Source organism: Pseudonaja textilis, chromosome 2, assembly GCF_049901715.1.
Source record: "Pseudonaja textilis isolate UNSWEBS1 chromosome 2, rPseTex1.2, whole genome shotgun sequence".
NCBI lineage: Eukaryota > Metazoa > Chordata > Lepidosauria > Squamata > Elapidae > Pseudonaja > Pseudonaja textilis.
Genome location: NC_141991.1, coordinates 185,158,473 through 185,176,925, shown reverse-complemented (window position 1 = coordinate 185,176,925; position 18,453 = coordinate 185,158,473). Strand labels below are relative to the sequence as shown.

General features: G+C 37.6%; 1 protein-coding gene across 7 annotated transcripts in view; it reads right to left on the bottom strand.

Moving 5' to 3' along the window:
* The window catches only part of NFIB (nuclear factor I B), a 319,107-nt gene extending 312,075 nt beyond the window's left edge, over positions 1-7,032 (bottom strand). For 6 of the 7 annotated variants that reach the window (XM_087926606.1, XM_087926608.1, XM_087926607.1 and 3 more), the window contains exon 1: positions 6,920-7,030. In XM_087926606.1, the coding sequence (XP_087782732.1) occupies positions 6,920-7,015 (96 nt within the window). In that variant the 5' untranslated portion in view covers positions 7,016-7,030. Of the gene's footprint in view, positions 1-6,919 lie in introns of all 7 variants that reach the window. The other variant, XM_087926612.1, reaches the window with a different exon arrangement.
* Positions 7,033-18,453: the final 11,421 nt, after the last annotated feature.

Genomic DNA, 18,453 nt, shown 5'->3' with positions numbered 1-18,453 from the left:
CATTTCACAGTCTCTGGCTTTCTAGCCTGTTGCCCTCACCACTAGACCAAACTGGCCCTTAATGCTGTGTAAAACAGCATTAGATAAAATATTATTTCTCTTCCATGCTACTTAAACCATGAGAAGCGTGTGTGTATATATTGTACATACGTTTGTATCCATGTGTGAGTCTAATTTTTTTAGCTAATCTCAAAGTGAATAGTCATTTTCAATGTCTGACAATTTATTTAATATAATTTCACATGCTGTTTGCCAGTGCAACAGCTTGGTTGAATCCTGACCTGGTTTCATGTTAAATGCTCATTAACATACTTGTTAATATTTTTCTGCTTGATTTAATTATTTTTTTTTCTGGACAGGTTTATTTATTCATCTACACACTAATCTCATCTCCAGAATGTGCTCTGTGACAGCTCATTATTATGAGGGGAAATGTAGGACACTAATAGCAAATGAAATGCTCCCCCTACCCAATAGGCTGGCATTGTGCATCTAAATGCATCTGAATTGCATGTCTAGACTTACAAGGTCCAAGTGAAAACTGAAATTGCAAATCAGTCTGAACTGTGCATTATCATAAAAGGCTGCTAAATTGTCAACCGCATATTAAGAGCAGTAAGGAAAACGAGAATGGAACATTTTTTTATGTGCCAACTTTTATTAAGAAATCAGTCCCATTGCTCTTAAATGTGTCATTCACTCAAAATTCTCCCAATGAAACGGGAATCTCACCTGCTGAGGATTGAAAGAAATATAAGTCCTGCAAAATTTAATAACAAATATAGTGTAGAAAAAGCAATAGGTCAAGCATATTTGGTTATGTGCGACTTCAGAGGAGCTGTTACAATTCAATTAAGTGGGGTAAAAGTATAATCTCACTCTCATAAATTATGTGCACAGATTTTTATAAGCATTCTTGTAATATTGTTTATGAAGGAAGAAAACAGATGTTTGCTGCTACTTCACAGTTGGTCAGTCTCAATTAAACAACAGTTTATTCCTGATTTCCTTCCAATTTTTGGGCTGCATTCTGCATGCTGAGAACAAAGGTAGTGCTATTTAAAAGGCAAGCATCTATTTATTTGCAGAACTCATAATGATATACTAATCTACTTTTTTTCTTAATAAGCCAACACAAAGAAGGATTATATCCCTCGTGTCTAATCTGGAGTTCAAAAATCAGTGGAATAAATACATTCCCTTTGGAGTTTATATACATGAACAGCTAAGATATGTCCTCGTCATTTATATCATTGATATTCGTAACATGTATAATTTAATTGACAACACAAAGTTAAACTGTGATTTAAAGACATGTATAAATATGTATTCACCATAATTTGCAACTAATGTACTAGCATGGTTGTTAGTAGCATGTCTAAATGGTTTAGAAGTAAATGTTCCAGTAGTTATTTTCTGTATTTGATTATTATGCTAATAAACTAAACAATCAATTTCAGGTAAAAGGTTTTCTGGGTCTATTATATATGTATGGAGGTGTTCAGATGTGAGAAATATCTCAAGTTCTAGGCACATAAAAGTTTTCTCGTACGAAGTATTTTCTGTTGAACCTCTTTGAAAGTTTCCAGAAAAAGGAAAGAATTGAAGGCTGCATAATCAAAAAATAAAATGCTATTTGTATTTTAAATCCCTTCTTTAAAATTAAAACCATTGTGGACAAAAAATATACAATTATAAATGTAGCGCATCTGACCTAATTTTGCTATCAAATTGGAAACAACTAAAATAATTACAGGGAAAAAACAGAGTAGAATTTGTTCTAATGATGCTACTGCAATTGAACATCAAGGGCATTTAATTTCATCCAATGCTAGTGCGCTAACATCGTCTTCATCAACACTATTGATTCAACAGATATCTGCTGCATACCAAAGCACAAAAGTGCACAACATTTTTATGAAACCAATCCCAACTTCATCTCAGTCTAACCGTCACCAGTGTGAATCTAGAGGTACTACCTCTAGTACAAAGTTGTGTTTAAAGTTCATGCAATACTTTCTAGTAGTAACAGAGCAGACCTCTCTATGCCTCCAATATGCACCCAGCTCTGTCCAACAATAATCTGTTTAAAACCATAGGTTCATTTAAAACAAAAAACCAAAATGAACTGGACCACTGAGATACCACAAAAGCCAACCAATTGTCAATATGTCCTTTATCAACAAGGATACTTCTGGGCCTCACCTAAACCCCACTATCTTTGTTAAAGAATAAAAACAGCCCGTGATTACAGTTCTTTATGGGTTTACAAGTCTACTTACCTGGGCATTGGAAATATAAGTTGAAGTGAGTGGTGAGCTTCCTGAAGATGGAGAAAGTTACAAGAAGCAACATTACCAACTTGCCTTCGGGAAAATTGGTATCTATCGCCCAGTGTTCCCGCTTCTTTGCACATTCCATCCTGGCTATTAGCCATCATGATCTTAATATTCCAACTTAGTTATTATCCCTCAAATTTTGGTCTATTTTTACTTCGATGGTAGAGTGCAAATGCAGTATGGCTATAGTGCAATGATCTTAAAGGGAGGAATTGTTTCCCTTGTGACACAATGTTTTGCTTACAACATGAGGACGCCTAAGAAACGTGTTCAAGGAGCTTGTAAACCTATTTCTACATGTACTCTTCAAGCTATAAATTACTTTTTGAATGGACAGTTTGTACAGAACCCCAAGAAAACAAATACAGGAATTCTTCAGTAATTAATGTAAGAAAAACTCATATTCAGAATCATTAGCAGTACATTATAGTGCTAGAATTGTGCACGCAATATGTCCTTTAGTTGTATGTGAACTACCACGAAAACAAATGATGTTGGCTTGAATCTTGAATTTGGTTCTCATGACAGTAATATATCCCAAAAACTTCTGGCAGGAATTTATAATTTTATGCAGAAAGGAATGTGCATATTTTCTGTTTTCTTGATGGCAGCATTACTTTTGTATTTCCCCCAGCCCCACCCCAATTGCTTTGAAACTAGAAGGAAGTAATGCTGCCGAAAGAACAGGGAAATGGATAAAAATCAGCTTCTGATTAGAATCACAGAAGTATTTTCTTCTGACACAAAAATTGAAGGCAATGATTTGTGTCCAAAGTCTTTAAAAGTCTACAGTGGGTTTTACTGCTTTTTAATTCCTTTTTAGCAGTCCTTTCCAAGGCTCTGCTGGATAGCTCAAGTTTCTCTAGAAGTCTGTCTTTCTTTTAACATTGTTATAATACAATATCAGTGCAATCCTATGAACATCTATGCAGATAAGATTCATTGCAATTAATAAGTGGTGCTGAGTTGTGACCTAAAGAATTTCAATTCATTTAATTTTTTTTAATAAGAATAATATTTTATGTCAAATACCCATACATAACTTGAAAAGTTACATGACATAACAAAGTAATGGATATATTTAATAATTGAGGTGATCAACAAATAATGAAAAACAAAACTTTGTTATAGTTGCAAAAAATAGCATCATAAATTTACCTTCTCTGTTAAAGAAGAGAAGATTACCAGCCATTTCTGAAATCACGAAACATGATTTAGGCATTCTCCAATGACCATTTGTATATATTATTACTTTCTGCTTCTCTTATTCATACTGCTGACAAACAAGAATGATCTTTGGAAGGATTATACCCATATTTTTAAGATTTGGAATACAGTATTAAAGTTATACAAATGTCCCAACATAATTTTTATACTCCCTTACTTGAAGCAAAAAAGAAATAAAGGCAAAAAAAAGTTACTCTACAGTTTATCACAGAGCAATTTAGAAAGCATAGGCAAAGGCAAGTCTGTTGTTTATGTATTTTTATTGATTAGTCAAATAATGTAGCATTAGTAGTGGCAAAATAAAGTAAAGGCATATGTCTATAAAATTGAAATGTTGATTTCAGCTATTATATTTCGATGATTTCATTGAAAGTCTATGTATTTAAAGACTACAATTACCAAGCATTTACCCTTCATTTGAATAAGTGTGTTTTATCACACTAATTAAGAGATCAGTAACTTCAAAATATCCTGGTATTACATTTTACAATGTACATCAACCCAATGGCTACCATACTACATGGGATAACAAATTCTCTGCTCCAACCATCATGCTCTAATTTAAATTCTGGCTTGCCAATAGTGGTTTGAAAATGCAATTATAATGCCATCAATTCTGTGTATGAAGAAATGTGAACAAAAATAATTTATTCAACATGTTTTTTGTTATACACATACACGTATTTCTTATCTATATTTATCATAAATAAATTCTATTTTATTAATAATTATAAAATCGTTGTAAAAAAAAGTTTACTAAAAATGTTTAGTAGAACTGGAATTCTGAAAATAAATTTTGCTCATTTTAATTTTTCAATTTTTAAAATTAAGATTAATGTGAGAAATACGACTGCTGGGAAAAGACAGAAACAGGAAATCTATATTTCCAAATTACACAGTTCTTATGTAAAAATGCCTACTAATCTTTACAAATCTTGAAAAATACATAAATGTTCATAACATCTTAGAAGAATAAAAACATTAAAAATCTTAAATGAAAATCAAGTGCAATTAGTACATAATGAACTTGACTAAAACATCTATTGATACAATATTGCAAAATATACATAACTTATCTTTAAAGACATTTAAATTATAATTTGTTCCTTGGAACTAGACAGCAAATCTCTTCCATCACCTGAATATCTAACATGTGAAAATGGAATGCAACTTAATTAAATTACAATCACAGCTTTACTTTCCAATTTTCACTCTGCTCAGAAGTAGTAAATGAGGTTTATTTTCAACATAGCATGCTTAATATTTCAGTTTTTATAAAAGTGTTAATTACTTGAAAGATAAATTATCAAATTATCAAACATATTAAACAAAATTAGGGCATTTTTTATTTCTTTATGAAAACAATCTACAGCAGTAATTTATATTCCACAAACAGTAAATATTTAGTACCTAAAATCTAGTACCTTAATAATGAACGATCTCAGCATTCTGAAATCTCTGAAATACACTTTATTACTTATTTACTATATGTTTTTACCACTATGTTTTATCAAGAGAAGATACAAGCGGTAGCTGTCAGATACACTTTTGTTCAACATCATTTTAATATGGTAGTATGGTTACATTAATTGCCTGTAATTTAAAGAATGCTTCTCAATAAAACACTTGTGAGTGAAAGTATTGATTTTCTTTTAACAACCCCAGCTTACTGGAAAGCTGTCCTTAAAAACCTTTGTTAAAACTCAGGCATGTTACTTCAAAAGGGGGGGGAACCCTATAAACATACAATAATTTAATTAAATCTGTCACAACATACATTTTTAACCAGCCTCTATACAATGTTTCCTTACTTTAACAGCTCATTTAACTAGCAGCCACGCACACCCCCAAGTACCAAATTTTGTTGCAAGCGTTAAACAGCAATCTGTTCTCACCAAACACTAATGCCAAATTGAAAACCCAGATTCAACCAAGCCACTTTTTAATCACCGATTCTCTTTGTGTAACTTGACTAATGAGATCACTCAGCCAACAAGTATTCAACAAGTAGAAGTAGTTTCTCTCCTTGCATGAAAGATTCAGAACACCAATTCCCGCATGGAGCATCCTTTGGAGGAAAATCCTCCCTTAAGAAATGACCTTCTCGGAGGGCACACAGTCACATCCACTTGGGGAAGAAAAATAAATTAAAACAAGAATAAAGTCCTTGAAAAGTGGGGTGGCGTAGGAAGAGCCCAAAAATTAGAGAGCTGCCTCCCGTAACCGCAGTGGGACGAGCCATCCAGTGATGTTCCTCATACCCATCGGCCACGAATAAAGTCCCTATTGTCTCTACCCTGTACTAATTCTGGCGGGGGGAGAACCAACAGCCTGTGCACCAAGCATAATAATTATCCAGACAAACAAGCAAAAGCAATCAAGGAACAAATGAAAGGAGTTAAAAAATAAATGAACAGAGAAAGCAGACCAGAAATCAAATTAATATTCGCAATGGAACAGTTGCCAGCCAAATGTCCTCATTCAAAAAATTATTTCATATGAGGGGCTATTGTCTAGGCAATAAAATGAACGCATGAGTAAAATTGCACGAAAACCCTGGAGAAACGGACAAGCAGAATTCTCTTCTTCAGCAGCCAGTTCTTAATCATAGGATTTTGTTCAAGAAAACTTGCATGCTCTTCTCAACAACACTATAAAAGTTCTGCCTATTTAGGTTTAGCCTTTCCTCTGTTTTTGTTTTTGGCTTTCAGCTGCAGATACACACATACACACATACACACACACACACACACACACACACACACACTTTAAAAATTCATGCTTGCCTAAACAAAGAAGAATTGGACTTAACACACACAGCTTCATTAACTAAATTTAATTATGCCAAGCAGCATATTACTCAGTAGTTGCTCCAGTTACTGTATCATTGAAAAGAAGAATGGTTCCAAATTAAAGGAGAATGGATTCGGAGAAAATTGAAATAAATAGATTGTTTTAGGATCAGTTCAAGAACGATCAGTCAATATTATTATGACAATGCCGCTACTTTCCACGATTGCTTCTAGGTCTAACTTCTCAAACCCAACGGTCTGCGCATCGGGTAAAACTGACAATTTATGCTAATTTGTTTAAATAAAACAAAAAGGGTCTAAACCTGGTCATTCGTGGTAGGTCTAAAATGGCTGTCTGTGACCCCCTCCACCCTACAAGAGAAACCTTATCTAACGTGCTGTGATGCTTAACGAGTCACAGAGCCGCTGAACTGCCACTTCAAAGTTTTTGCCCGACTGTGAACTTCATAGCACGTGCACTTTGGCAGTGAAGGAGGAGTTTACAAAAATCTTTGGAGAAAGAAAGAGGGGGAAAAAGCCCCTGTTATTGTGCCAACTTACCATCCACCACGTCCTGGCTGACATGTCATAACATAGCTGCCATTTTATGGAGCTGTCCGATGCTTTCCCTGCCATTACGCTGTCAGCGACCTTCATCTGATGCAGCTCAATGCAAGATAAGACACCTAATCAAGAAAACATCCTAGTAGCTTGCTGGCCTACCAATCCTTATTACACAGCATCATGGGAAAAGCTCCTTTATTAGTAAGAACTCCATCCTCACAGCTACAGACAAGGCTCAGGTTGTGTGTGTTGACAGTGGAGGATGCATACGAAGCCGAAGGGACTGGTACAATTCCCTAGCATTCTTTCAGTATCATGTGGACAAGAGTTAAGCATTTTTCAAGTGGGTGGCTAAATGCTTTGCTGGGCTATGCGGTCCTTTCTGTTCCTTTGTATATTGTTTGACATGCTCTGAGATCAGTTTGGAGAGGAGGAGAAGCAGGGAGAGGGCATTCTAAAATGATCCGAATTAAGATTTACTCCAGAATAGGCGCAAATGTTTAATTGACACAATTTTAGACCGCCACAGTTCAAATGACTCTCGGTGCACATGTGCTTCTCTCTCACACAGACACCCACAGGCAGACATAAAAATACATGGACAGACAGGAACATATAGGTAGCAGCTGTAGATAAAGATGCCAAGGATTACAAGCCTTACTAACACACCGGACATATGGGAACAATTTAACACATACTGTCTGACAGGAAAAATAGGAGGACGGAATGAAATAAATTGGCACAAACAATGGAAGTGTGGCCTGTACATTGAGGTAAAAAAGGAACAGGGCAGAAAATGGCTGTAGGTCATTTGTGTCCATTTTTTCCAATAAGGTTTCCCAAATTCATACTAAGCATATCTTATTTTGGTGTAAGATGTAATAAAATGAAATTATATAATCTCCCTCTTCTAACATGCATGAATTATTTCCAAGATTTATTATGATTTGCCTCACTATATTCAATGATAATAAATTAAGTGGAAATAAGCATGTACCAATTACGTCAAATTAACCCATGCATCCATTCAAGGACTGTTTTCCAAACAGAAATAAAAGCAGAGAAACTCAAGGAAGCTTAGAATAGATAATACTGAAATTATTGTAAATTACTCAGCACTATTCATGTTTTATATATAATGCATATCTTTTCTTGACAGAATCTTTTTGCCTCTTTCACAATGAGCTGAAGTAAGATTTAGTTAAGGAAATGCTGATAAATGCATATCTATATATTATTAAAACATCGTGATGTTTAACTGGGAGGGAAGTGTGCATCATAGGGCAACATTTTTTGAACCAAGGTACCTCAAATGAGCTAATTTACAGCATGCGTCCAAATTGCACTTGACAAAATTCCCTTTGTTATGCAATGTCATCTAACAGATGACATCTCTACTCCTGTGCTCCTTGATAAAATATCCATCACATTGTGTCCGAATGTCCATCAAGAGGTTACACCGACTCAATGTCTGGTTTTTTTCAGCCTGTCCTTGAATGGCTGGGTGGACTGGACATTAGCATTTGAACCACTGTAAGTCCATGTATTTGTCATATGCTAAATAAATAAATCTAACAGGAATAGAAAGTGCACCTGCTCTGCTATGGTACCTACCCAGACCTTTAGACAATCTTGAAAAACCCATTTCTTCCCCCCAAACTCTTGTATAGATTGCTGATGTATCCATTTGGTATTTATTTATTTATATCCTGCCATTATTATTTAAAAAAATAAATTAATTTACTTCTTTCCTTGGATACTTCTCTCCTTAGATATTTTTACAAACCTATCCAACATACCTTCCTCCTCCTATTTTCCTCACAAACAACAGCCTTGTGAGGTAAGTTGGGCAGAGAAAGAGAGAGAGACTGGCCCACAGTTACCAGAGCTGGCTTTCATGGCTAGGGTGGGACTTGAACTCACAGTCTCTTGCTTTCTAGCTTGTTACCTTAACCACTAGACCAAACTGACTCTTTTTGCCTGAATATTGGCATATTGTTCCCCTCAGTTTTTATGCTTGTTTTCTCTTTTTCAAGGTATTGTATTGGCTTTCCATTGTATACAGGTAGCCCCCAACTTATTATCATAATTAAGCTGGAATTAACCTGGAATGACTATTATTAAGTGTTGTATGTTATGATTCTTGACGAGTGTATATTTTCTTTTATGTACACTGAGAGCATTTGCACCAAGACAAATTCCTTGTGTATCCAATCACACTTGGCCAATAAAGAATTCTATTCTATTCTATTCTATTCTATTCTATTCTATTCTATTCTATTCTATTCTATTCTAGTCTAGTCTAGTCTAGTCTAGTCTAGTCTAGTCTAGTCTAGTCTAGTCTAGTCTAGTCTATTACAGTCATAAGTAGTGCCACACAATTTTTTGACCTTTTTTGCATTGGTTGTTAAGCTAATACCAAAATTAAGCAAACATTGTGGTCATGAGGGGAACACCAGTGTTGTTAAGACAGTGAACTCATTGTACCCAATGGACATTTTTTGTTGGGACCTAGAAGCAAACACCAGTTTCTGGCAAAAAAACCCCAAAAAACGTTGTAAGCCATGGTCATGTGACCATGGGACATTGCAAACAGCCATACATGCAGGCTGGTTGCCAAGTGCTTAAAATGTGATCACATGATTGGTGGGGTGATCATTGGAGGTTCATCTCTGGGGAGGTCCATTATGTCTTCAAATGGTCGCTAAGTGATTGGTTGTAAGTCAAAGATTGCTGTACCACGCAGAGGATGGTCTTCTAAATTATAAATATATAAACCATATAATAATTAACAGACCTATTCGGCCTTAGTCATTACTCTTATGAAACCATAAATGTCTGACTACTACATAAGAGGTTCCATACCAGTGATGGCTAAACTTTTGGGGCTCCTGTGCCAAAAATTGTGCGTGTGCTTGCATGCTAGCACTCACGTGCCAGCACCCAGAAGACAATGTGCGCCCCCCCCGCCCCTATGCATGCATGCGCAATCACCACCCACCCCCTTACCTGCACCCCCTTACCTCAAAGCTGATTTTTGGCCAATTTGAGGCCTTTTTCAACCTCCCAAAGGCTTGAGGAAGGCTTCTGCAGGCTTCTGCAGGTTTTGCAGACTGAAAATTAGCCCTGTTTCGTCACTTCCGATATTTTCGGAAAAACAGGAAGTGATGGATGGGGCTAGTTTTCGGCCTGCAAAGCCTTCAGAAGCCTTCCTGCAGCCTTTGGGAGGCCGAAAAAGGCCTCAAATCAGCCAAAAATCAGCTGTGAGGCACACGCATGCCCAGTAAGGTAAGTTTGCCTGCAGCTCATGTGCCTACACAAATGGCTCTGCGTGCCACCTGTGCCATAGTTTCTCCATCGCGGTTCTATAGTTTTCAAATATGGTGGCTTGTATGTTAATTGATCAATTGTTTTAGCCTATGAGGATTCTCAGAAATTGAAAAAGGGCAGAATTTTTTACATGAAGCAGGTAGCCCTTGACTTACGAACACAATTGAGCCCAAAATTTCTGTTGTTAAGTGAGACATTTGTTAAGTGAATTTTGCCCCATTTGACCACCTTTCTTGCCTGAGTTGTTAAATGAATCAGGCTTCCCCATTGACTTTGCTTGTCAGAAGGTTGCAAAAGGTTGAACCAATCGCCAAACATTTGAATTTTGATCACGTGACCTTGAGGATACTGCAAAGGTAAGCGTGAAAAACGGTCATAAGTCACTTTTTTGGTGCTGTTATAACTAAGAACCAGCATATAGGTTCTCCTGCTTGAGCAAGGGGCTGAACTAGAAGACCTCCAAGGTCCCTTTCAGCACTATTCTGCTCTGCTCTGCTCTGCTCTGCTCTACTTTACTCTACTCTACTCTACTCTACTCTATTCTACTCTACTCTACTCTATTCTACTGAATGATCACTAAATGAAATGTTGTAAGTTGAAGATTACCTGTAATTAAAAAAATATTTATAGAATAACGGGAGAAAGAAGGAATCTAGTGAAATCTAGACGCTTTGCTCAATGCACTTATAGATACAACTGCCACCAGTTACTCTCCTAAGCATGTAGTGGGGCATTGCTGAAAGTCTGTAGATATGAACTTGGATTGGTGAGTTTAACCATCTGTCAAGTTGCACAATTAATACATTAATTAATACAGCTGTGGGAGAGAGATCTCCAGAGAATAACACTCTTTTGGAAGAGTGCTAAACTGGTATCCTGAAACAGGGTGGCTGACACATTGAGAGGATGAGACACTACACTGGGGTGGGGGTTGGGTGGGGAGGAATCAATGGCAGAGAGCCTCACTGCATTCTCCTCCCCTTAGCCACACCAACAGGGATGGAGGAGAGAGGTGCACCACTGTTAATAAGGGAATCCGATCTTCAATTAGTGCCACAATAGAATGCAAAACTGACAATGAGTGCAACTCCCCGAAGTAGCCCATGCAGTAGGCAAAATGATGCAACACTTTCACAAAGAATAAAAACATAAAAAAACCCAACAACAACTAGGTGAAACTCCTTTTCCTTTGGAAAGCTTACAATCCGCTCATTAGTAACGGAGGAAGCAACCTATAGCTGGTCAGGATTGTTAAAAGACTTTCCCAGTTTAAATTAAACTTCTTTAGAGCACAGAAGGATTAATGCTCTTTTGGAAGAATACTAAAGCTGTACTTAAACGCAGGTCTACCGCTCTTTCAAAGAGCGCTGAATCCATGTTCGACTCACAACAGTTCGTTTAGTGACTCAATTTTAATGACAGAATCACGGGTCAGTCACAATAGTGGCCTGCTTTTCCACTCCAAGTGCAGTGAATTAATTTAACTTCTCTCCTTAGATAAATTTTCAGAGCAGTTTACAATAACGTACATTCATTCAAATTTAGTAAAAATTAAAAATATTAAAACAAAAAAAAATATATATATTAAGGAATATTAATAGCTTGGGAAAGTCAACATACAAAGGTAGATTTCTTTTAAAGACACATGTGACAATCTCCTGTTTATTGGTAAGATGCCATAGCACCTCTACAGCTGGATGTTAACTTCAGTAAGCCATGTAATCCTTTTTATAAAATGAAGTAATTGGTTTATCATTTAAGCAAATGATCGTTAGGACAAGAGGTGCAGTTGTTAATTAATGTTCTAATTTGCTGGCTAGACTGATGATGGATATTTTCTTTGATCTGGCAAAAGAACAGTTCCTCTCCCCCCAAAGTCCAGATAATCTCTTTCAAACTACCTCTAGGTAATTTACTGAACCAAGGCAGATTATATGTAAGTCATTATTTTCAATATGTGAACTTCTCCTTTTATATCTAAAAATTTAGCCACATTAATTTAAAAAGGGAATTTCCCTTTAACAATTTTCCACACCATCAGAACTGCACAGCTGTAGACTTCTTTGTAAACTCAGGGATGTTCATCACCTTTTATTAAGTTTTAAACTTGGGTAGGAAGATCCATAAAAATTCCCATTGAATCTTCCGTCTCTTAGGAAATTCTGTCAGACAGATTGCAGCCCACTGTAACTAATGGATTTCAGAAATTATCTATTAGAAATTACTGGAAGAATGAGTATTGCAGTGATTTTAATATTTCCAGACCTCCTAGCTAACAACACCACCTAAAATACATTAGTCATGGGGCTTCATTAGCATGTGGGAGATGGCTTTCCTCAATACACGCCACCAGATGGAAATCCCATCTATGTATCAGCCGCAAGTACACAGCAGGACTCCCTCAAAGGTCATTGATGTTTGGCAGGCTGATGTCACTGGATACCCTCTTTAGAGGAATTTCACCCAGTCAATTTTACCATGTATCTAAGGTGGGTTTATAAGGAGTTCCATTAAGCACTTAGTTACTGCATTCTTTATAAATCAATATTTTTTGGATTAATCTCAAGGATAGCCCCACCTGAAGTAGAGGTTGTTCTCGGGTTCACACAACCATAATGGAATCTGTCCATCACAGTCCTAATTTGTGACAAATGTATAATGGGTCACTTATGTGACCAATCTGATTTTATGAGCTTTTTTTGTAGCGTTCACTGTGAGCATGCTTTTGCTGAAAAAGAAGGTGTTGGGTTTTTGGCCAAACTATTGTAAAATGTGATCAGATGACCACAAAACGCAGCAAATAGCTGTACATGAGATCGTGCTGCTGCGCACCAGAAGTTTGGTCACAAGACCAAAGGGAGGGGGGAACCAACCAATTTAAAATCCAGGTTGTAAGTAGCCTCAAGTCCATCGTAACTTTGAATGGTCACTAAGGTTGGGAAGCAGAGGTGGTAGTCAGCAGGTTCTGACCAGTTCTGGAGAAACGGTAGTGGAAATTTTGAGTAGTTTGGAGAACCGGCAAATGCCACTTCTGACTGTCCCCATCCCCATCTCTTCTTTGCCTCCTGAGTCCCAGTTGATTGGCTGTGTCTTCTTTTGTTGCCCTACACAGGAGAATGGAGCTGGAAAGCAGGTTAGTGGGTTAGGGAAGGAATGGAGATTTTGCAGTATCCTTCCCCTGGAGTGGGGAGGGAATGGAGATTTTGTAGTATCCTTCCCCCGCCAAGCCCGCCAAGCCATGCTATGCCATGCCACACCCACCAAGCCACACCCACAGAACCAGTAGTAAAGTTTTTTGAATCCCACCACGGTTGGGAAGTCCAGGACTACCCTCACCTTTATATATATAAAATATACAAATGATGTTCCAGTATGAGCTTACCATGTTTTCTATTATGCTCTGCTTCAACCAAGGCTGAGATTTGCATATTTAACATTTCAGTCCATTCAGCTAAATGGCAATAAATTCGATTGGAAACCATGACATGCGATGAGTTATAAATGCTGTTCTTTTTGGCGTGTTCTTTGAATTAGAATGTATTTGTTTGCTTGGTTAAAAAAAAAAAAGCAAGCACATTCTTCTAAGTGGAAACAGTACAAAGCTGAGCTTATTTTGCAAGCTTCATTTCATAAATATTTCCAAGCAGTTATGTCGGGGGACGGGGAAAGGAAGCGAGACTAAATGAATGCCACTTTGTTCTCTCTCTTTTTTCTTTAATGATAAGTCTTCTGAGTACAAAATGACAATTATGTAGTTTTTCAACGCTGCTGACTAGTAATATAGAAAGAACTTTTTCTCAAGCCTTCCGGTATTACTGCATGTAAAATCCCTCAGATTATGCCAACACACCAACACAGGTCATCACAACACAGGGCTGAAATGCCAAAACATCCTACAAACTGAAATATGATTTCCGTAACTGGAAACCTTGGATATAGAAACCATGCATGGTGTCTATGCTCTGCAAGATTGAATATCGCAGGTGCTTTATAATTTTTGGCATCCTACCAAATTAATCAAATTATAGACAACCCTTTAAAGTATTACTTTATTAAGACAGCGGCAATGGTGGAAATGTAATGAAATATACATTCCTCCCACTTGTCATAAAATTAAAACCTCTAAACCAAACCGAGGGTCAAATATTTTTGACATTCATAAATAAGAATGCTTAGGGATTAGATACTCAGAAGTAGATTGCATTACAGGAGGTAGATTGGTTTCTAATTCAGCTACTGGGATGTATTTTTCAAATGTTCACTCTGAATGTCACTCCCAAGGTTTTCTTCTTGTTCCTCTTCTCCTTTTTCTGATCCAACCAAGTGGCTGAAGATAACTTCTTTCCATCTTTTTCAAGAGCCTGTCACCATAGATGGCAACTATGGCTGATCTCAAAAATAGCTAAACCAACCCTGGCCTAGTTCCTACTTGGATGTCAATCCGAGGGCTATGTTGTGGTTTACCGGAAGCCGGTGCAGATGGCAGAGGTATCGGACAGTGAGGACGAAAGGGAACCAGTCAGGGAGTCTGGAGAGGACTTAGATGAGGATCGGGGCCAGGACTATCTGGGAGTGGGGTGCTGCCTTTGGAGCCTTCGGTGTCTGGCAGCAGCAAAGCAGAGGACCCAGGGGAGCCTGTTCCCAGTGCACGTGTGCACAGAGCTGCTAGAAGGCGACAGCAGCTGAAGCAGAGGAGGCGACTCGGGAGTAAGGCTGGGAGGTGTTGGCCCCTCCCATAAGGGATAAAAGTCAGACCTCAGTGATGAGAAGTTTTGCAGGAAGCAAAGCAGTTCAGTAATTTCCGAGTCCTTCTTGAAGCTCTGTACTCTGGTTGGTTTTTTTATCAGTTTTTGGGTTGGTTTATGTTATAATTAATTGGACTTCTGTTTTTTAGCAGCACTGAAAAGCATGCTCTTATCTGGAGGAACTGTGTATAATTAGTTTTGGCTGGGAATGCAAGTAATTCCCAGCCTTGCATTAAAATAGGTTTTACTTTTAAAATAAGATTGTGTTTCATTAAGTTTGACGTCAGACTGGGTCAGAACAGGCTATGAACTAGAATAGGAAGATGAAAAAAATCGCTGAAAAGCAAACCATTTCTATGTTGTGAAGACAGTAACACTAGTCTTCCCATGTAGTCACCAGGAGTCAAGATCAACAAGAGAATTTTTACATATACATATATTCATCACAACATATCAAGGTATACAAAACACACACACACAAATACACACTTCGATTTATGATTACAATTAGAATTTCCATTGCGTTCCAAAGCTGTCGTTAGGTGAGTTGTTGTCCCACTTTATGGGGTTGGTTTTTTTTGCCAAAATTGTTAAATAAATCCTGGCAGTTAATTGAATCACACAACTGATTAGCAAATCCAGCTTCCCCCATTGACTTGGCATGTCAGAAGCCAGCTGGAAAGGTTGCAAATGGCAATCACGTGAAGCTGGGATGCTGCAACAACCATTATAAATACATGCTGGTTTTGATCATGTGACTATGATGTCACGATGGTTGTTAATGCAAGGACTGTTTGTTAAATCCCCTTTTTTCAGTGCTGTTGTAACTTTGAATGGTCATTAAACAAATGGTTTTAAGTTAAGGACTAACTGCATATACATACATACAAACACATGCGTACATATACACAAAACACTTTCATAGTGTTTGATCCACATGCTATCTTTGGTACAATTATTGCTATCATCATTTTAAATTCTATGTTCTTCAGTTACACAGTGAGCCTTTTAGAACCTGTTTCATAGTTCAGCTTATTTTTTTAATTTATGTTTTATTTTTTATAAGCAATGTTGAAGAGATACAGGTAGTCCTCAACTTACAGTCACAATTGGGACCAACATTTCTGTTACTAAGCAAGACAGTTATTTAAGTGAGTTTTTATGACCTTTCCTGCCACAGTTGTAAGTGAATTACTGCACTTGTTAAGTTAGCCACACAGTTGGTAAGTGAATCTGCCTTCCCCACTGACTTGTCAGGTCACAAAAGCTGATCACAGGACCCTGGGATCTGCAATTTCATAAATATATGCCAGTTGCCAAGTGTCTGAATTTTGATCACATGCTTATGTGTGAAAAATGGCCATAACTCACTTTTTTCAGTGCTTTTCAGAGGTGGTATTTAGCAGGTTCTGACCAGTTCTGGAGAACCAGTAGCAGAAATTTTGAGTAGTTTGGAGAACCGGCAAATCCCACCTCTGACTGGAGATTTTACAGTATCCTTCCCCTACCACGCCCACCAAGCCACGCCCACCGAGCCAGTAGTAAAAAAAAATTAAATCCCACCACTGGTGCTTTTGTAACTTCAGTCACTAAATGAATTGTTATAAGATAAGGACTATCTGGTATTATTTTTTTACTTCTTTAAAAATTGTTGGGCCCTCTTTGGATACTTGCTAATAAAATGAGTTTATAACGTATTTGAGAGCTGGCTTTAGAGGACCTCAAAAAAACATAGGCAGGAATGTTCTTGATATTGTTTTGACAAGACCCCATCAGAAAATCTCAAGCTGTTGCCAGGAAAATAAAAATGAACAATTTCTGTTATCATCAGGTCCGTGCAATTACCAAGAGCTGAGCTCGGTTTAAGAAAGATTTTATCTAAATGTGTCATCGTATTATTCTTACATATAACATGGTTTTATATGTCTTCAATGTCTAGAAAAGGGCTTTATTCAGAAACATGTTACATGAAATTAATCTTTTCCTGTGCATCTAGATATCCATTATTTTATTTTCACTGTTAACTTTTATGTCACTGATTAGCATATGTATTGCTGTTGTTATGATTTTTGACACAAGAGCTATTGACTTTTGCCTAGTCAAAAGAGAAAGAAATGTTGTGGATTCCTCTTTTTCTCTGCAGTCGGTGCCTCAACAGTAGTACCCATGAGAGGGATTGAGATGTTCGAGTCCAGGGTTCTCCAACCTTGGCCACTTTAAGACTTATGGACTTCAACTCCCAGAATTATTCAAACCAGCAAAGCTGGCTGAGGAATTCTGGGAGTTGAAGTCCACAAGTCTTAAAGATGCCAAAACTGGAGACCCCTGTCCTAGTAGATCACAGCTTAAGTATGAATCAGTAGTGTGCTGCAGCTGCCAAAGGCTAACACTGTCCTAGGCAGCATTAAAAAAAAAAGCATAGCATCAAGATCACACAAAGCTATAGTACAAAGTTTTATTGCACTAATAAAGCTATACTTGGAACACTACATCCAGTTCTGGTCCTCACAGTACAGAAGAGAGGCTGAGGCCCTAGGAAGAGTGCAGAAAAGAGCAACAAAGACGATAAGGGGACTGGAGGCTAAACCATATAACGAACGGCTAAGAGAACTAAGAAGGTTTAGCCCAGCAGGGGTGACATGATAGACATCTTCCAATACTTGAAGGGCTGTCACAGGGAAGAGGGGGTCAATTTATTCTCCAAAATACCTGAGGGCAGCAGTGGATAGTAGCTCATCAGAGGAAGATCCAACCTGGGACTAACGGTACTTACTTCCTGACAGTAAGAACAATTAGTCAGCGGAACAGTTTGCCTCCCAGAGTTGTGGGTGATCCATCGCTGGAAGTTTACAAGAAAAGATTGTCCAAGATGGAATATACTCCTGCCCTGCCCAGGGTGTTGTTGAACTAGATGACCTCCAAGGTCCCCTTCCAGTCCTGTTAGTCTATGGTTCTTAGAAATTTGGTCCAGAGGATTACAAATGCTTCAGAATTGTAAAAGAGGTAATATTGGAGAAACCCGGGAAAGAGGCAACTACAAGAAAGCATGGAACAACCAAACATGCCTTAAGTAATGGTTCTCTCATATTCCCTATGCAAATTTAGGCAACCTTTTCTATAGAACTCTAGGCTGAGGCTAAAACTAATAGCTAAATCTATATACAGTACTACTTTCTGTAACTATTCTACATCAAAAGTCAACCCTAGTGCCTAATCACCTCCAATCCAACAGGTTGCATTTCCTCCATGAAATGCAAATTCCAGTCACCCAGCCAATCTTCCTGCTCCCTGTGCTGATGAATTGTTCTTTATTTCTCCTGTACAAAAGCTCTTTTCCTCTACTCGTTTTACAGAACCTTTAGTGTTAGGGCAGTTCATGGGGTGAAGGGAATAAGGCTTCCATTGTTCCTGTGTTTCGAAGAGCACAATGCCCCTTCTTAAGATAAAAGTCTTGTC